General features: G+C 44.9%; 1 protein-coding gene across 31 annotated transcripts in view; it reads right to left on the reverse strand.

The window, feature by feature from the left end:
• Positions 1–378: 378 nt before the first annotated feature.
• The window catches only part of Tcf7l2 (transcription factor 7 like 2), a 201530-nt gene continuing 180975 nt past the window's right edge, over positions 379–20933 (reverse strand). For 5 of the 31 annotated variants that reach the window (XM_048338251.1, XM_048338250.1, XM_048338252.1 and 2 more), the window contains 6 exons: positions 20757–20843; positions 15522–15647; positions 14881–15040; positions 14195–14302; positions 10527–10575; positions 2355–2572 (listed from right to left, as the gene is read on the reverse strand). In XM_048338251.1, coding sequence (XP_048194208.1) covers positions 2493–2572; positions 10527–10575; positions 14195–14302; positions 14881–15040; positions 15522–15647; positions 20757–20843 — 610 coding nt within the window. In that variant the 3' untranslated portion in view covers positions 2355–2492. Of the gene's footprint in view, positions 2573–7728; positions 7802–8466; positions 8540–9891; positions 9943–10526; positions 10576–14194; positions 14303–14880; positions 15041–15521; positions 15663–20756; positions 20844–20933 lie in introns of all 31 variants that reach the window. The other 26 variants (XM_048338230.1, XM_048338229.1, XM_048338222.1 and 23 more) reach the window with 13 other exon arrangements.

A 20933-nucleotide genomic window follows, 5' to 3' on the forward strand; every position in this document is an offset into this window, starting at 1 on the left:
TGCGATCGATTTCTTAAGCCCATTTAAGTCTTATTCACTGGAATCAAATGCATTCTTTTGGAGACTGTGAAATAAATAGAATGTTATCCTAGTAACCGACAGTCAAACAAGGGACACTCGCTTTGCTAATTGTGCTTTGCCTCAGAGTAATGGCAGAGTTGAATAAAGACACTAGAACCCAGGTTTGGGAAAAAGGAGTCAAGAGAGTTCAAGACCACCTTTTATAGTCTAGACATCACTCACCACCCACCCGTTAACCACCTCGTTTCAAATCCTAACTGGGGATCCCTCAGTCTTGATGAGGAGAGGGGTCAAGAGAGGAGAGAGGTACAGTAGTGGAACAGATAAAAACCCAAATCACAGAAACAAAGACCAGCCTTCTCTGCACATACTAAGTTGCTTTTATTAATCCAGAACGGCATGCTACAGGTACTGTACAGCATGGACATTTATTCATTACAAAAATGGCTTCCAAACCATTCAAAATGAACTTGGAATAAGAGCATAAAACGGAACAGTAACATCACAACTGTTAGGAAACATTCAAAGTATTCACAAAAAAGGAAAAAAATGTTATAGTTAGCATTTTAATAAACCAGAGAAAAATCGGAGACAGTTTTACAATCGCTTCATGTCAACTACAATGGCACTGAATGAACAGGTCTTAGCTTTATACAGCATTTGCAACATCAACATGCCTAGTTTTTTTTTTTATTTTTAAAGTTCGCTACCTACTTGTATGTAATATAAGTCCATAGAAGCGGCAGCTGGATTTTTCATTTAAGAGTAATCTAATATACAGAATTTTGGCCCTTAAGGGTTTATACCTCTTCATTTAAAATGCTTTCTGGACAATCTGCTATCAAACACATTTTGTTATAGGTGACATTAAAACTACATACAAATCTACCTATGTAACATCACAGCAAAACATGATGAACAGAAAGTACAGCATCAAAGAGGGAGAAAGCTAAAGTCACTGAGAATTTTGGCACATAAAGTTTTGCACACGGTCAGTCCATGTCCTAAGGGTGCAGGGCATCTGACTAGGATTCCAGGGCGGGGACGGAACAAGGGCAGTTCCCACTGCTGCTCAACAGCATCTAGCATTTCCTCACTACACTTCAAGTCTTGTTTTACTTAATGGCTTTTAAAGCAACGTTTGTGAATGCTACTACTGATCCTGGATGCAACTATGAATGTCCATTTGGCAGATTCTGGGCTTCAGACAGGGGAAAAACAAAAGTCAAAAAAGGGAAACAAAAAAAATATATATACACATTTTTATATATAAACTTAAAAACCTTGTACAAATGAGTTGTTATATATAAGATGCTTATGCTAAGGGAGGGGGGGGGAAACTTTATACAGTTCCAAGAAAAAGGAAAAGAAAACATATTTAAAAAGAGACAACATACAAGTACAACAAGCAACCTCTAAAGCAATAAATACTACTGGTCCAACAGCATGATGATTCCATTAATTGTTGAGTAGCAACCCCCTCCCCACAAAAGAACAACACCAAGGAACAAGGTATATTAACACATTTTTAACCCTTTGTTTCTGTACATTTAAACAATAACAAGTAACATCACAATAAAAGTTGTTTCACACAGAGGAAAAAAAAAATAAAGGTAATGGCACGGCATCCATGGTGCCTCTTGTGGTTCAAAAACCAGGTGTAAAATGATTGGTTCGCAAGCTCGTATTTAATACAAATAATACAGAACCAACGCCTCTGGAGGGCTGCTTCAAAATTGCTTCTCTCTCTCTTTTTTTTTCCTTTTTGTTTTTTAATCAGTCTTTTAAAACTAAGCTATCAGAACTACATAACAGTTATGTATATATATATATTTATTTTTAAACGCTACAAAGACTTTAAACAGCTGTTGATAAAAATTTTGGTAGAATCATGAGGTTCTTCTCTCATCTACATATTTAAAAGGAGAAATTGAAATAAGAATGGGTCAAATATTGACCAATGAACTCGATAAACATCAACTTATGTAGCCACGTGGCACAAAATTAAAAGAGTACAAAACAAAAGCTTTTCCAAGGAGGGGGGTGGAGGGGGGCCGGGGGAAGAGAGGCGCAAATCAAGAACCAGGAAGAAAGCACTCATCTCAGGCAGGGCTGACACAGCTAAAGCTATTCTAAAGACTTGGTTACGAGGGACAGAGGCTGGGGCTGGGTCCCAGTCAGCGAGTTGTGGGAATGTAAGGAAGATGTCGATGGCTGTGCAAGTGACGAGGCCGGGAGGATGGGCGGCTGCAGGGCGGGTGGCAGGTCCAGGGCCCCGTTGGGGCAGAGGGCAGAGGCCTTGCCGTGGGCGGCCTCGGCCAGCAGGAGCGCCGGAGGTGGAGGCATCATGGACAGGTGGGCCAGGGGGTCAGGCTTCAGGGAGAGCGAGAGCGGCTGGGTCTGCTCAGTGTGTGACTTGGCGTCTTGGGGAGGGGAGCCTAGCAGGTGTGGTGGGGACGGGGGTGGCGAGTCTAGTAAGCTTCCATCTGAAGAGGGCGGGCTGAGGCAGCTGCCTTCACCTTGTATGTAGCGAACGCACTTTTTTTTTCTCCTAGAAATGGTGAGGGGGAGAGAGTTATGTGAATAAAGGGCAAAAAAATGCCAAGGGACAGTTATCTAGTGCTCATGGCAAATGGAGGTCACCCAATGGATCGTCTTACAGCATGGCAGGCCAGCGGCTGGGCAGGAACATTAAGAGGTGCCGCTGGCTGCACTGCTCCCTTCGCCACACGCCCATGACTAGGCTGGCTTCAGCAAGGGAGATATCCAAGAGATACCCGACTTGCTTTACCATCCCCATCGCTTCCCACATGTCACGGAAGAGACTCCGCGAAGCCATCTGCGCATAGTGGCATGGATGTGCCAGAAAAGTGGCTCCATCCGAATTGTGGCCGACACAAATGATCCGTTCTCTTTGGGGCTTAGATACGCCATCACTTGTCTTCCCTCCCCAACTCCCACCACCTCCCACTTACCCCCCCACCCGTCTCCAAAGATGAGCGTGTGTTTAAAAGAGAAAGACAGAGCTGCCTCTTATTGGTATGAAACTCCCAAGAACGCTGACTGTTGAGCCCACATAGCTGAAGGCAGAGCTAGCTAGAGGCTTCAAGGTTAACACACCATCATCACCACCACCACCACCACCACCACCACCACCACCACCACCACCACCACCACCACCACCTTTGAGGCTGCTGGTGCCCAGAGAGCTTTCGGGCTTGTCTGTTAAGAACCACACCAAATCAAGAGAGGTCAGAATCAGGTGAGAGGGGAGGGAGGGAGGGGGGGAGGGGGGAACAAAAATAAAACACATTGAACTAAAAAAAAAAAAACCAACCAAAAAAAAAAAAAAAACAAGAAAGAAAGGAAAAAAATAAACAAAACAAAAAAGAACCACCAAAAACAGTTAGAAGAGGAAAAATGAAGGTGGGGGAAAGGGGAAGAATAAGAAAAACAGAAAATGATCCAAAGGAACAAGAATAACTGGTTGTATGGCCTGCAGGTTGTGGATTTAAATTAAGATTCAAACTTGATTCTCCCCCTCCCCCTTTTATTTTATTTTTTTATGTTTGGGGACTTCCCCTCCCCTATCCCCTAGTCAGAAGGTTTGGAAGGAGAGCCAGGGGGACAATGGACATCCTGCTCTTGACATACGCAGAGGCCAGGGAGTGGAAGGCACAGTGCAAGCCGGGCACACAGAGGGGCTACACAGAAGAGGGGGCAGGAATTGCAGCGGGGACCTTCCTAGGTGGGGATTATCACCATCAGTGTTCCAACCAGAACATCTAATTCTGTCCTGAACCAGAACCAGAGTCTCCCTCTCTCTGTTGCCCCCTTTATGTAAGAAACAGGAATGAGAATTTCCGAGCCTTTCTTGCTTATCATCAAAGGATGGGGGTGGGGGAGGGGGAATCAACTCCAGAAATGGGGCATGTGACTTCAAAGCCTCTCCCAACCATTAATCTCAGTCTGATGGGATCATGCTTGGTAGGAAAGGCGATCATGAGGATCAGCCCACTAACGCTATAAAAATAATGCAGATACAGGATGTGCTTAGCCAAAGGCCCTTAATAATACAGTCTGAACCATGGCTGGCAATGCTCCATCTGAAAACAAGTGTGTGAGCACTGGCCAGCTTTCTTGGTGTAGAACAATGGAGATGTTGCCTGCTGGAAGGCAGGGTCACTGCCTTTGCAAGGACTGGGGTGTCCCGAGTTCCTCCTCTGATCTGAGCCCCAGAGCTGTCCTCATGCTCGTCCCTGAATGGGGCATGGACTCTGAAAGATGTCAGGAGGGGAGGGAAGAAGGGGAGGGCGAAAGGGAGCATGCTTAGTCCTCCCTGCTTGGACCAGAGGCCAAGACCCGTGGGGCAAGTGGCCTTGGGTCTCTTTGTCATCTCTGGACCAGAAGGAACTCTGGGGGAGCAGCCACTCTCTCCTCAGCTTAGCAGAGTTCCTTCTGGGAACCTGTCTGGGAAAGAACGTCCTGGACTAGGGATTCCGTTCCCGTCCCAGGAACTGAGATTCAATCACTGAAGCATCTCCGTTTTAAACCACCTGAGCCTGCAGATCAAAACATGCTCAAACACTAAGAAGTCCATGCATTTACAAATCGGGGAAAGGAAAGAAGGTGGGGATGGGGAAGGAATAAGCAAAACTGAGAAAGCAAGGAGGAAAAAATGAAAGAGGGAAGGAGGGGGCAAGTGGGAGGTGGGATGGAGCAACAGCTTGAGGCAGCATTCCAGGCTCTATTAGGGCAGAGTGAAAAGATGGAAAAGCAACTTGGTGGGCTCAAAACAGAGTCTGGTTAAAATGTCCTCAAATGCCAAACAACATTAGAAGCCCTGTGTGGTGAGCTAGGAGCCCTGACAAACTACATGTGTTTCTGGGGCTTCCTCACCCCTCGCCCCTCCCTTCCTCCCTCCTAAGGATGTGGAAAGTCTCCAGATTGTGGGAGCACACGAGCATTTTGAACATAGGACACAAAGACTATGGGGACAGAGTGATGATCCTCCAACAGGCCTGAGCAAAAAGCAGCTGGAACACGTACACACACACTTCTGTAAGAGTCAGAAAATGCCTCGGCTGACAACTGCTTCTATCTGGTTTATAATTATTTTCTTCCTTCTTTTTGTTTTCAAGCATCTTTTGTCCTATTGATTTTAGCTCCCAGCCTGATGTGGTCATGACAAAGTTGAAAGGAAAAGCAAGCACAGAGAAGGAAGGAAACGGTAACTAGCCTGCGCAAACCCCTTGCTCTAACCTATCGCCCACCTAGGTTCCCTCTCTGAGCAGAGGATAGCCTCTCACAAACATTCATTGCCAGCGTCTCCCCCCAACCTAAGGGATTTCTCTGATCCTGATTTGGAATGACACCCTCAAAAAGAAATGAGCTTGCTACATTTACAATATCTACTTAACATGTATTTTCATTTCCAGAGGAAAAATAGTGACCAGGAACTTTGTAAGAGGGCTTGGAGAAGTCCAATTCCTATGGCTAGGGGCATCTTATTAGCCTTTTCCATCACAGACATGCTGCCTATATATAAGACATTCAGCTCCATCAAGTTGCATTCTAGAAAACCACACTGCTACAGTTCAAAGATTTGGGGTTGTCAATAACAACAACAGTAGTAATAATGGAAAAAAAAATGCTGGGTGCTGGTGCTCACTCTTAGAATCCCAACCACTCAGGAGGCTGAGATCTGAGGATCATGATTTAAAGCCAGCCTGGGCATAAGTGAGACTATTTCTCCAATTAACCAGCAAAATGCCAGAAGTGGAGGCATGGCTCAAGTGGTAGAGCACTAGCCTTGGATGAAAAAGCCAAGCAAGAGCGGTATGCCCTCAGTTCAAGGCCCAATACTGGCCCCAGAAAGGGGGGCACGGGGGAGGATATTACAAGAATTCTGGCCTAGGAAGATAGTCCAGCAAGGTGTCAATCCATAACAATAAGAACTTCCAAGGGGATTAAAAAAAAAAAAAAAAGCCCTGTGTGGTGAGCTAGGAGCGCTGACAAACTACAAGTGTTTCTGGGGCTTCCTCACCCAGTAAATGCTTCCAAAATAAAAAAACTACCATCCATTCCACGAATAACACCAACATCAGGCACCTGAACCAGCCTTATTGTGAGGTGTGCAATGGTGTTGTAAAGTTTCTGAGGGACCCTATCTTCAGAGTGGCCTCTGTGGCGAGCCAGTCACCTTCCAAGGCAGGGCTTCTAAGCACAGTCCCCATCAGCTCTCACTGGGCATGATGTGTTCATAGCCCATTTCAGGTACACAGAGCCCCTGCCGTCCCTAGATCAACCTAATTCAACACCTAACACTCTTCCTCAACCTGGTCAGAACAGACAAGTCCCCAGGACTATGCTGAAAGGACAGCTGTCACCTCTGGGAATGCTGTCATCCCCCAGGGAGATGGGAATTCCTTTCCTGGTGGGTGGCCATCCAAAGCCCCATGTTCCTCCCCCTTGAGCAGGCATAGCTCTGTCAGTAAAGAATCTCAGCTCTCCCCCCCCCCCCCCCCCGTGGTCTGTGTGGTCAATGAAAGCTAACACTTCACAGATCTCTCAGACTGGCATCAGAGAAAGGGGTCAGAGACACAGGAGACTCGTGGGCATGCACGTGATGGGATGAACATCTGATCTAACGTCTAGACACGGAGCACGGCAAAGGCATGGAGAAGAGGGACACGTGACGAGGGAGGTACTACATACAGGGACGCGTGTTTGAGATACCTACCATCATAATATTCCAAATTCAAAGACTGCTTGTATCAGAACAAAGAAACAACAAATTTAACCAAAGGCGGTCATTAAAAGAAAGGAAAAGAGACAGGAACTAGTTGGCATCCCTCCACCAAGAAGGAAGGACCTACACCTTCCCTGAGAATTACAGGCTCAGGGGTGGAGTGGGGTTGCGTGGGAACTGCAGGTGAAATGGGGGTGGGGGGGAAGGAGAGCTCAGTTTGGACTCTTCTGAGTTGCTCTGGTTTATCTGGGGACCAATTCTCTGTCCACGCATAATCATACGTAACTTTTAACTAGGCAGGCCTGGTAAGGCTGCAGTAGGTTGACTGACTGCAAGTGTCTCAGCCTCTAGACCCTTAGCTGGCACATGCCATTCAATGCCACGCTTGTTTCTTGGCAACAAGGTCAGCCAACCAGGCTCCTCTGTGCAGAGAGAGGTTTTTTTTTTTTTTTTTTTAAACACAAAACAACCAAAGAGAGAAGAAAGAAAGAAAAAAAAAAAGGAAAACTTAAAATGAAAATAAACAGCCTGCCCCAGTGTATTTCTCTGAATCTCTTAACTGCGAGTTCACGGGAATGCTGCCACTGCCACAGTCCAATGCGTTTGGACCTCGGGAAAATGGTGGTCTCGGTGCTCAGTGCATGCACCGAGGCGTCCATTTGGCTGGCTTTCACAGGAAAAGCTCCGGTGCCCCATCCTTCTATGCTAAGGTCATGGCCTCTGTCCTGTCACTGAGTATATGTCATTTGTAAGACCCACAGGAAAAGAGAGGAGAAAATGGGAAAGGAAAAGGCATGGAGATCAGCAAGGAAATCTTGAAGAAAGAGGATCGCTGGTCGTTGATGCCAGTGGGAGAAAGGAGATGGGGGAAATGAGGGCAAAGCCAATCATCCCACTAAGATAGCAGAAGGACAGAAGGCTCTGATTGTCCCCAAGGCCTCGCAGTGGTGATGTACCTGCAGGGTTTGCACCATAAAGTCTGTCGGTCAAGCCCGAACAGTGCCCGACACTTCTTTGGAGTATTTGCATCTGTTAGCATAAGGTAAACACAAAAAAAATACAACACAATGGTGGGTTGTGCTCAGTTGGATGTGAACCCTCTGGCTACAGCTTACTAGTCTTCTGCTTCACCTTGTCTCTACTCGACAACAGTCCCTCACACCAAGGGCATGAAAGGAAAGGACTTCTATGAGTCAAATGAAAAAAAAAATTCAAATAAAACGATAAAACGCACATACACACACACACACACACACAAAACCAAAACAACAACCAGAAACCAAAAAATAAAATAAAATAAAATAAAAATAAAAAATAAATAAATAAAAGAGAAAGAGAGAGAAGAGGAAGGGAGAAGGTGACGTCATTTGCTTCTACCTAGGCCAGGAAGAGGATCCTGGGTAATCACAGGAAGGGGGTTGGCAAGCAACTTCCCCTCTGAGAGGGGTGCACTGGGATCTGAGTGGTGGCCCCCCGAGGAGGGGCACAGGATGCTGTTTTACAGTGGCATTTTGGAGCAGCAGCAAGAGTAAAGCACACCCTTTCATTGAGCCCATCCACTGGCAGTATCCCGCTCCCTCATGTCTCCTACGATCCACACACAGAGCTACAAAGCAACAGGCCAGAGAGGGGAGGGGAAAGAATGGAAGAAACCAGCTGCAAACCAGCACAGCGAATCTGGGGGCTATACACACCTGCAGGGGCCGCACCAGTTATTCTGCTGATCAAGGCCAAAGCGCGCTCGGCATTTCTTAGGAGCGCTCAGGTCTGAATGAGTTCAAGAAAGGAGCGAGCAGAGGACGAGGAGGAGGATGTGGGAGACAGGGAGAGAGAGGAAGAGAGAGAGAGAGAGAGAAAGAGAGGGAGAGGGAAGGAGGAAGGGAGGGGAGGAAGGGGGAGAGAGAGATACAAATAAGAAAAAATAAAAATAAAAAAAGGGAATAAATCAATGACCTGGTTACTAATGGCAAATTATTGACTTTCTTTTTCTTTTTTTTTAAGTTTCTTTAATTTCAAAAAAAAAGTATAAAAAAAATCATATTCTTAATTCAACTTGTGAAAATAGCTGTGGCAAATAAAGCTGCAGTATCCCTTCCTTAAAGACTGTCTGATTCCGCGTGAGCTGACAGAGCAGTTAAGATGCTGAAGAACTCACTCTTCCAATTATTCTTTTTCCTCTTCAAAACTTATTTTTTGTTTATTTTTGTACTGCTTTCCCTTGTTTTTTGTTTCCTCTCAATTTTCTTTTTCTTAAATAATAAAATAAAGCAAAGGAGGGAATTAAGTTTGTAACATGCTTTTTTTTTCCTCTGAGGACAACAGTTTTTTTTTTAAAAAGAACAAAAAAAGAAATGAAAAACTACAAATAAAATACAGAATGAAATGAAACAAAACAGAAAGAAATAAAGAAAGAAAAGGGTTGTGGTATTGGGATATTGCAGCTTTTGGAATGGTCTTTTTTTAATTCTTTGCATCTATTTTCATTAATATTAGGAAAGGAACAGAGGCAGGTAAATGGGTCGTGTGAATGAGCTGTTATGAGTTAGTTAAGATGGTCATAGCAACGTGAGGACAGGCAGAGTCAGCAAAATGCTAGCAAAGTTTGCAAATTATGAGCAGAAAAGCAAAAGGAAGAAAGTAAAATAAAATAAATAAAAAGCAAAAGAGAAAATAATCATATTGCGGATGCATGCTTGCGTGAGAAAACTTAGTGAGAGCGATGAAAAAATGCCATTAGATTAAGGAGGTTTATTACTGAATTCCTTCCGTTTTTGTTTTTTTTTTTTTAAATCAGTCTCTTTTAAAGAAATACTGCATATTCAATTTGCACAGTTAGTTCAGCTCTAAAACACTGTCATTGCTGCTTTAACAACTGTTATGGGAAAAGTAAAATAAACAAAACAGAAGGTTAAATTAAATTAAAAAAAATAACAGAAGCAACTGAAAAATAATAAATAAATAAATAAATAATCTATCGAAACATACGAAACCGTGTAGATGGTCACTTTTAAAGAATGTTCAAATGTCATACGTGTTTAATGTTAACCAAATGAGAATGGCAAGAAAAATTAAAAAACGGTTTATCAGACTATTTTAATGACTCAAAATGACATTAGCACCTGTAATCGGAGGAAGTGAAAGGCAAGGATTTAGGAAACATTCGCTGTGTTCTGAAAAAAAAGAACAAATTATACAAAGCCTTCAAAATGTTTGTTTTTGTTTGTTGGTAATAAAAGCCTGGTTTTCTCCGAGGGAGCGCTGGGATTGCCTATGCAGTATTTCTAATTTCTTCTCCAGAATGACAAACCTCCTTAATTTAAAATGGGTGCAATTTACCACTGTAAAGGCATGCATCGGAACACTTGAGGGGACAGCCCAGTTAACACCCGACACTCACACGCACCCCTCTTAGACCCCCTAGGCCCTCCTCATCCCTTCTCAGACACATACAAAATAAGCAAAGGCATGCCTACCGCTCGCTCTCCAGTTACAGGCTTTGCAGTTATTTAAAAACACATTCCACTAGAATTACAATGTGCTTTTCATGCAACAATGGATGTTACTAGCTTTAAAAGGGCAGTCATGAAGCAATTAATTAAAATGCATAAACAAAAAAGGCTGGCTGAGATGGGTTCCCCCACAATGTCCTGGCCTTGAGTTTTTCCTGCCTCCCCCCTCCCCCCCCCATGGAAGCCTGACATAAGAGTGGCCCTCCAACTACGGCTTCTTCCCGCACCCTGACTGGGTAGCTTACCATTGGTCTCGCCTGGCTGCTTGTCCCTTTTCCTCTTCTTCTTCTTCCCCTGAATGAACAGATCAAACACAGAAAATCAGTTCAAGACACAAGACAGGAAGACAACTCACCTGGGAGGAGACAATACAGGAAGGGACCATCCACCATCTTTTCCCACAGCTACCAGCAGAATTCTCCAACCTTCCATCCCTTAACCCAAATGAACTTGAACTGTGCCCTTGCTGGAGGGACACCCACAGGAGCGGCGTAGGGATGACAGGTGGTGAAGGAGGGGCCTCAGGAGGCTCTGAAAGAACCTCCGGTGGCCTCAGCCAAGGCCCGAGGCTGCCTGTTGCACAGAAAGCATCTCTGTTTTTCCAGGTCCTAGGCCTGAGCCACTGGGAAAAGGTGCTGTGGGCTCCTGGGCGGCATACATGGCATGTGTTACAGTCCTTGATTCACATGAATCAACACAAACAAAAGGCATCCATGCAGCACCTGGCTTAGAATGAGCAAGAATGAGTAGATTTAGGGACCTGGGACCAAAATGCAACAGAAATGATCCAGTAGTTGGGCAATGGCACCCACACAGGAGTGCAGGACTTCCCTGCTGCATATACTAAAGGTACCCACGGCTCTCCACCCAGAGGAGCTGTGGTTTAGTTAGGACATCTAACAGAGATGATGCTCATAATGAAAGCAATGGGCTGGCAACAGGCTTTGAGGAGACAAGGACCATGTTTTAACAGAAAGAAGATGTGACAGAATTAGTTATTATTATTTGATTGCAAGGGAGGCTGGCTACCTCATTTGCCCTTTGTAATATGAAAAGAGAAAGAAAGGCCTCACATTCAAGCAAGCAAGCCACAGAAACAATGCCACATGATGCTTTGAGTTTGCTACTAATGCAGAAAGCAAGCATTTTCTTTTGTGCTCTAAGGAATACCCCAAGAATCACAAGCCCAATGGGACTCCTTTATCCACTTCCAAGTGCCAAAGGCTCTGTCGCATTTGGCTGAAAACACAAGCTTGTGGAAGAAGAGAGAGGCTAGCTCAGTAAACATTCTCCAGAAAACTTCAGACTTCACAATGACCTAAGCCATTTGCAGAAACTCCTACGTCAAGGTAGTTTAAAAAGGAATTCTAACAAATTCCCACATCATCAAATCTATAAAAGCTTCAATTCTGAGATTCCTGTCCCTAGACTGTCCTGTGGGCTACTGAAGCAAGAAGCAAGTGTGAGTCCATAGAAAGGTGCCATAGGCCATCAAAACAAGAATCTGACAGCACCCTTTCAAGAGATAAAGCTCCCAAAGCCTAAATCCAGACAACCACTAAACCTCTCAGCATCTGTAAAAGTCTCAGCATCTGTATTATCTAAGCCACCTTCCCCGTGCACAGAAGTTAGTTCCCTGTGAGCAGAAGTTAGGCTATGTGCCCTGGGCAAACCAAAACCTAGAACACACATCACAAAAAGTCTGGGCCGACCCTCAGTCTACCAGATGCGTTTCTTTGTGGAGACTTTGGGTGTCATTTACATCATTCCTGGCAGAAATGACACACTTTAGAGTTGTACAGTACACACCCTGAGTAGTTGTACACGAACCAAGGCTCTTCCATGACCCCAAATTTCTCTTGGGAACACAGATCTATAGAGAAGCTGATTTCGCTCTCTGTGGTGCTACTCTAGGCAACTAACTCAATGAATTGGGTCACTGCAGGTAGAAGCTGAAGATGAACTCTTAAGAACTCCTGACTTGAAGCCAGGGGAGCACACACAGTGGTGTGTGTGCAGGCTTAGAGGCTGCCTGCACGGCTGGAAAAGTCCACCTCGGGGTCAGCTGGGGGGTGCAGAGAAAGCCGGTGGGAGGGCATTAACTACCCTTCTTTCCTCCGCTTCCTTTCAGTCCCAGAAGAAAGGCTTCCCTGGTGCTCACATGCTAAAGATGAGCCAAAAGGTTCCAAGCACCTAAGACCCTGCAATGTCCATCTGCTGGTGACAAGTGCTCTCAGCTTGAAGTTCCAATCCAGAGACACCTGTATTATTCCCCGTGTCAGCTCCCAGGAGGCACCGACATGCCGCCAGCCAGGCTAGCAGGGCCTAGAAGGGACAGGATGGGATCATGGAATTGAAACCCAGTAGAGTCCTCCCAACTATCTCCCCATCTACAGAGCAATCAACAGCAAACAAGCTGAGGTTTCCAGATAAGCAGATAACTGGGATGATACAGAGTAGATTAGTATGGCCCTTGAACATGTTGACTTAGGGACTCTCAAAGCATTTTGTATTTGTATACTAATAAAAACAATTAAGGAGAGAAAAGAAATAAAGATAGGAAGGCTAGGAAGAGAGCCAAGTCAAAAATGGCTCACTGGAGTAGAAGAAAGCTGCCACTCCTGAGAGCCACACAGACAAATGTGGGTGATTTCTTGGTGGGTGGCCATTTCCGGGGGGAACGGCCACATCTGACTTGATGCTGAACCCCGCAGGATCTGTCTCGTGCCCAGCAAGTGTGAAATCTGGAAGAATGTAATGACCTTGACCTCCACAGAAAGGAATGAACGGATTCAGGGAGGACTAACTCTCACAGTGATTCTGCAGGCTCCATGATGGCGGCCACAGGAAGGAAAAGCCCGTGCTGGCGTTGCAATGAAGTTGCGCTTGCCCCTCCAAGTGGGTAGCACAAAGAATTCATGAAACCACATGCCATAAATACTGAGCAAAGGAAAAAGCATTTTACCCGTCTAGAGAGAAAGAAAAGCCCAGAATTTGAGCTACTAGGCAAAATGCAAGGTTAGGAAGACTGATTGGAAGTGACAGGGGGCTCCAGAAGACCGCAAGGTCATGGCAGGAAAGGAACCAGGGTGTCAGTGCTATTGACAGCCCTATCTCCTGACAGTCCTGCCATCTAAAAGCTAGGATGGAAATTCAGGCAAATCCTGCAACAATGAAGAGTCAGTAACACGCATTATCACATAACACACGCCGCTCTTCACCTTGGTGCCCAGACTCACTTGCGCCTGCCAAGGGTGACTCTACTCCTTACTTCCAGGGATATTCCCATCATGTTCCCCTCAGGGTGAAGTAGACTTTCACCCCTTACTTCAGCCTGGCCTAAGATACTTGTTTTATTTTTCCTTATTAAGCCTGGATTTCCCAGGCTAGGGAATAGGGCTTAGTGACAGAGTGCTTGCCTAGACTGTGTAAGTAAGGCCCTGGGTTCAATCCCCAGCACTACCAAAAGGAAAAAAAAAAAAAGGCCACAGCCTGCTTTAAGACTTGTGAGAGATAAACTAGTTTCCTTCTCCCCTCCCCAGTAGTGTTTCCTATAAAACCACCCACTGATGTCTGCCACAGACTACAGAGGGCCTAATCTGAAAATTAAGCCCTTTGGGGACATATCTTAGAGCCCCACTTCTTCTAAGACATGGGCAAGAGGTATGGACATCACCAATCCAGCTCAGTTCTGTGTGGGCACCTGGACCCCAACTTCCTCCCCTCCCTTCATAATGACCGTGTTGGCAGAACCATGCAAGAAATCAGGATGCCACCCTTCAGTATGGTTAAGAGCGCTAGGCGAAAATGGTCCCAAGTTCCAAGGCCTGGCTCAAGTTGACAGTGACTGTTCTGTCTGTTCAGACCCACAACACACCCTATAAGCCAGCTCCACAGAAAAGCATCCACTTACATAGTTATCCCGCGCAGACCAGCCAGGGTACAGCTGCATATGAAGCTGTCGCTCTTTCCGAGCCAGCTCATAGTACTTTGCTTGTTCTTCTCTAGACAGCGCATGCCACTGTAAGGGACACGGGTAGGGCAGAGATACGCAAAAACATCGTCAACTACACTGTGGCCACCAAGGGTGAAGAATGTTTTGGGGACAAGTGCATCCAGGAATGGCCGAATCTGTAGATGCCGTGTCATTCTGTCACTGACTCGCTCTTGGGTGCAGGGGAGATGAGGAATGTGTCTGTTCTGAGCGCCATTGGAACACTGGTCCTTACTGGTCCGTGGCTGGTCCTGACTCCATGAAGGCTACTCTAAGACTCAGAATGGTTGAGAAATCTGGGCATTGGTAGCTCATGCCTGTAGTAGTCCTAGCCACTTAGGAGGCTGAGATCTGACGACCCCAGTTTGAAGGAAGCTCAAGCAGTAATATCTCTGTGAGACTCTCCTCTTGAATTAAGCACCAAAAATCCAGAAGTGGCTCAAGTGGTAGCGTACCAGCCTCAAGCAAAAAAGCTAAGGCATAGCATCTGGCTTTGAGTTCAAGCCAGAACACTGGCCAAAAAATTTATTTTAAACACTGGTTGAGGGGAAAGCTCTTAGTCTATTCCCACTACCCTGTCTCTCTTCTATGAAGTGGTCACCTACCCTTCGCCCCAGGATCTGGTTGATGGCTGCGCTTTCTTTCAATGTGCACTCCGCCACGACCTTTGCTCTCATTTCCTTCATATACAACATGAACGCATTAAGGGGTTTCTTTATGTGGGGTTTCTTCTTTTCCTCTTCCTTTTTGGAGTCCTGATGCTTTCTGGATACAGACAAAACAGACACAAACAACCCACTAAACAATCATAGGGTCCAAATTCCTCCCAAGCACCGAGGTTCCTCCCCACCCAAGCTTTGAATAAAAGGCCCCAATTCCACCTCAGACCAGGAACAAAAATAGTTTGAGGAGCAGGCAAGGAAACAAAGGATTCTGTCACTGCTTCCTAAACGTCACACACAGAGACATGCCCCCGAGCCCAGGAGACCATACTGACCCAGGGTTCCCACCCTGGGTCCCACACACACAGGCTTGCAAATGAACACGGCAAATGTTCCATTTCAGGCTCTGAGGCCAGGGAATGGCTACACACCTCAATCCACCCAAGGCAACCCCCCTCCTTCCCCCTGCCCCCCAGAAAGGGCTCAGCAGGACAATCAGAGGAGCCCTCTGGGCTCAGGTGCTCGCTGGAGACTAAGCAGCAACACCAGAGCACAAAGCATGCGGGGAAGAGGGCGACACTCACGAGCTGTGCAGTGAGCCGACGTCACTCTGGGAGGATTCCTGTTTGACTGTTGGTGTGACTATGGCCGGGTGGGGAATGCCGGTCGTGTGTAAAGTATGATGTGGTGGGACCATGTGGGGAGGGAACCTAGAAGACAGAAAGCTGTGTAAATCGTCAGAATCAAAATGAATGAATGAGGAGGGGTGTGTACACATCATTTAAAAGAAAAAAGAAAGCCACATAATATTCACATGAAAGCAACCCAAGGCATACGAAACCTGTCAGCATTAATTAGTGATAAATTAAACATCACGATTCTCTAATGTCATTAAAGCCAATCCTCTCCCTTCATTATTGCTACCGACATGAGACATTATGACTTTTAATATCTTTAGCAAAAGACAAATTCAACCAATGTACTAGGTTGGAAAAGTAGGCTTGAACTACCTGCCGGAAATCACATGCATCCACCGTGTTTATCTGAAGCATTATTAGTGGGATCTAAGAAGACAATTTCCTAAGTCCTAATCAGCTTTTCAAATGAAAGGTGAAGTCTTTTGTTGTATATTGACAGCTAAATAAAATATTAACGTGGCTGAAACATACATACATTTTTGACAATGCTATGCAAGCCTCATTAGGGTTCATTCTGCTGATGGACTGCAATGCAATTTTAATTTATTTTTCTTTCTGTTGCTATACCATCATGGGAACAGGAGAGAGTCAGGCAAAAAAGAGAAACATTCAAATATTCCCTATTTGTTTCTCAGCATAAATCAGAGACATTTCAAATAAGTGTGTATTTCCTCATAGCCAAATGTAAAAGAAAAGTGCAAGTACATGCGGACACATACATGTAAAAAATGCAGACTCATTTTATGACCTTTCTCCTGTAAGATTTAGGATCCCTTGATTACTTTTACTTAACACACTATTCATACATCATGCAAAAGCCTTCTAAATGACTATACAAATTGCAAATAAAGAAAGGATATAGTGGAAGTGGAGGTGTGATCAAGTGGTAAAGCACCAGCCTTGAGTGAACAAGCTAAGCAAGAGTGAGAAGCTCTGAGTTCAAACCCCAGTATTGGGGACTCTGTGTGTGTGTGTGTGTGTGTGTATAAAAAAGAGTGTTAACAAATGGTGTGTCTATAAGCATGAATAAAGGTTGAGTGTTCTCCTACAACACGGTTTACTTCTGTAACACATGTTAGTCCCTGAGTCGGTGTGTTCCAGCCATGCACATTCACCAGGACACAAAGATCTGGTTTCGAACTGCTCTTGGCCTATTTTCAAACTGATAGATGGGACAAATGAATTTCCCCTTTTCTGATATGCTTGGAGATTCTGTCCCATGTCCTGGGTAAGAGAATCCTCTCCTAACACCTTCACTGTGGAGAAAAGGCAGAAGGCAAAAGGACCGATTCTCAAAGAACACAAAATGGCAGCCTTGAGCTCCAGTCTAGAGACACCGCAGGGAACAACTGGGAGGCTGTCCAGGTGAAAGGCATGTGGATCATGCCAACCACGGTTTTCCTAAATAAACCCAACCCAGAATAGACTCCCCCCACCCCAATCCCAGGAGTAACAGCCTACTCTTTAAAAACTCCAGCTCCAATGGAAACAAGAGGTCCCTAATAGGGCTTTATCATAAGCTAGTCCAAAAGGTATCTTCTACCTATATCCAAAATTCTTCCCATAAATGGACAGTAAATCATTTTTCCATTTAGCCAAAATAATGTAGCATGCTATCTTGACAAAAAAATTGATTTAAAAAAATGAACAGAGCCTACACAGATGAATAGAGACAAAAAACATCCACAAACAATACAAACAATGATCATCTTTGCATGGCCCAGAGTCACCAGAGCTACCTGATTCAGAAATTCATGTGGTGTGAACCCCTCCCATAGGTGCCTTTACAAACTTAATCCAGTGTTGTAGCTTGGGAATGATGAGATGATGTTTAAGTAAGAACCAAGGGGGGGAGGGGGAGAGAGAGAGAGAGAGAGAGAGAGAGAGAGAGAGAGAGAGAGACTAGGGGAGACATAAACTAACCTCTATTCCCCTCATAAAATGGAAAAGAACAACAAACCCTTGGGAGGCTCAGGCTCCTTGCCATTGCTTGAAGGCTCAGTGGAAACCTGAGTTAAGAACACGTGTTCCTGGCAGCCCTTGGGGTGAAGAAGTAGAGTGGCAGGTTTTACTGTGAGTTTGAAAGGCTTGACATTTCTCAAATGCATATGTTCCCAGACAAAAGAAGGGGGGAGGAGGTTGTGTGTATACATGCATGTGTATCTGTATACACATATGCACCAAATCACCAAAGGGGAGGACAGGTGCCAGTGGTGGTTGATCCTTGTAATCCCAGCTACTCAAGCAGCTCAGATTTGAGGATCATGGACTGAAGCCAGCCCAGGCAGAAAAGTCTGTGAAACTTTTTTTAAATCTCCAATGAACCACCCAAAAGCCAGAAGTTGAGCTGTAGGTGGAAGTGGTAGAGTACCAGCCTTGAGTGGGAAAAGCAAAGGAATGGTGCCCAGGACCTGAGTTCAAGCCCCAGCACTGGCACAAGACAAGACAAACAAACAACATAATTTGAGAATGAGGATAGGTTGAAGATGAGGACAAATTTCAGGTGTATCGATGAAGAACAAACATGTCTAAGCCCCTTACCTACCTACATACTGTACTCATCTTTCTGAAAAAAGTGTACCAACTGAGAAAGAGATTGGTGCATGCATGCTGTGTGACCCACGTGCATACCTCCGCTCTAGAAATTTCCTTTCTGCAGACAACTGTTTCATGAAATGCAACAAACACCCTAAAAATTCTAAGCAGCTCATTATATACCCCCGTCTGCTCTTATGGCTCCAAGCCAGAATATAATGATGAACCTTAACTTGTTAAGGACAACTAATTTTTGTTTCTGGCTGTCTCAGGGGCTTCTCTTCGATTCACTCTCACTTTGCTTCACTGTTGACACGTTTCTGTTAACTGGATGTCATCTGCCGGCCTTGATTTTATGCACAAGCAGTAGGATGCATTTTCCCGTGCAACAATCCTGCTTTGAGTTGCATTAGGTTTGTCATTATTCTCTCATTTTCCCCCTTGCACTTGTAACATTTCATCTCTTCCTGCCTTATTTTTTGTGAGCCACGGTGCACCCACATTATGGTTTATACATGATCTCGCTCTCTTTGAAGCCGGCAGATTTCAGAGCCCGCTCTCGTCAGGAGAAGAGCCTTGCACCAATTTAGCAGGCTGAGGGCCCGGAGCTCCAACATCTCAATCTAAAGGGGGTCACAGGGTGGCACAAGTGAGTGTCAGCAAGAGCTGTTTAATTGCCAATCTAGGCTTCTCCATGGTGTTTAAAGTATAATGACCCATCACTTAATTCTGAGAAGTCCTGGCCCCACTGCTGAATAGAATGAATTATCAAAGGGTGTTCTGCAACAGGGCAAGCTGCCTACATTTGCTATAACTGCCATAAGTATAATAGACCTATACTTCTGTCGCTCCATTACCACAATAATGTATTTAATTTGCTGTATACGCTTTTTAACTAGCTATCTTTCATATAGCCTACCTGGGGAATCGGCCACTGCCTCCCTCCTCCCCTCCCCACACACACCTCGAGCCCCTAACCTTTCTTCCTACTGCTCTCCCCTTCCTTTCCAGTAACATGAGATAACCTCTTAATGATAATTCGATTGATAAGCTTAACCCCATCCCTATTCTATGATGACTTTGGTGTTTTCCATCTCTGGGTGTTCCTGATAAACAAACACTAAGAACGATCGGGGAGGGATGCACAAAGGGTGGGGGGGGGGTGAGTGGCAGGTCATAAACTGCTTCCCCTCTCCTCCTGGGAGGCTCCCCATTTGGTTGCTATGCTTTGTGGGGTTGTGATGGCATCATTTAACGAGTAATAATAACCTGCTTTCTCTTGCTAGACGCAAGGATGCAAAACACAAACAAACAAACAAAAACAATATTCTGCGACCTAACTACTATTGGCATGCATTCTGAAATGTAGATGTTGTATACTTGGGAAGTGGACCTTGATAATTACATGCTACCCATGGCATCTTTACAAATGCTAGCTAGGTACAGTTAGTGATTCTCACTCTGTTCCTCACCCAAACAGGGGTTTGTATGAAAGAAAAGATGTATCATGGCCTGATGTCCAAGCCCTTCCTCTGGTCATGGCTTCTCATGTGGGCCACAGAAGACAAGGCAAGAGCATCTTTGCTGGGTAATGCATGCTAATTAAATTATGCACCATCATCAAAATGGATTGGTTCTTTCAGTCCATCAGGAAAGTCTAAACCTCCACCGATTTAATTAACTTGACTGAAAATCAGATGAACAGAAAATAAAACTATCATTAGGAGCAATTAGTGACTACTTAAACATACTGCTGCCATCCAGTTTGTAAATAAACTAGCAGTCACTGAAAAATTAGCCAGAATTAATTAGAGGGAGCAAAATGAGAACTGAAAATATGTGTGTATGTTCGGTATTCTATATAGTCCTCAAATATAGGCACACAAAAATGTGTGTATACCCACAATTAGTGTTTTAAAGCGTTCATGGATTTAGACCTGTACAGGTCAATTAAGTGGCCATCAGACACATGTGGCTATTGAGTACTTCAAGTGTGGTGCAAATTGAGTCGTACTGTGAAGATACGCATCAGATTACTAAACTCACGCACCAAACAAAACAAAAGGTGAGTCCTATTAGTGGTGTAAAGTGGTAACATGTTCAAATGATGTTTTGGGCCATACTGTACTGAGTCGAACAAACAGATCACTGAAAATCATTTTTACCTTTAAAAAGAAAAAAATCAAGATGGATACTAGGAAATGGAAAAATCCATATGTACGTGGCTCCCTTTAAACTCCTTAGGCTTTCTTATTGACTCTTAATCAGAATCCAAGCTTTGGCCAAAAAAAAAAAAAAGTAATCTATTTTTTTTTTCAAACTCATTATATCATCATAATACAGCAAGCACCACCTTCTTCTTTCTTACCAAGCACAGTGACAAGACAGACATGGCATTTTGTATGTCCTGGTTGCTTCCCGCTAAAGGCCCTCATTAACTCGGTCAAATTCACTGCTCCATGATCGAACCCCACAACTGGACACTGCTTGACTTGGAAGTGGGGACCCTAACATGTGTTGTGCCCTCTTTGCTCCGAGGTGGGCCGAGCACCGCCCCATAGCCTTGGTTGGAAGCCTGGAACTCACCTGGACATGGAAGCGTTGACAGTCAGTGCTGTGGGGTAGGGGTGCCTGAATCCTCCTGTCGTGATTGGGTACACTGGTTGACCTTGCCTACAAAGAAGGGGTACAAAGTGAGAGACTTGAAGCGAGGCTGGGGGCGGGGACGAGGAAAAGAAAAGCCGGGAAAAGTTCTCGGCATAG

The sequence above is a fragment of the Perognathus longimembris genome, chromosome 2 (genome assembly GCF_023159225.1).
Source record: "Perognathus longimembris pacificus isolate PPM17 chromosome 2, ASM2315922v1, whole genome shotgun sequence".
Classification (NCBI taxonomy): domain Eukaryota; kingdom Metazoa; phylum Chordata; class Mammalia; order Rodentia; family Heteromyidae; genus Perognathus; species Perognathus longimembris.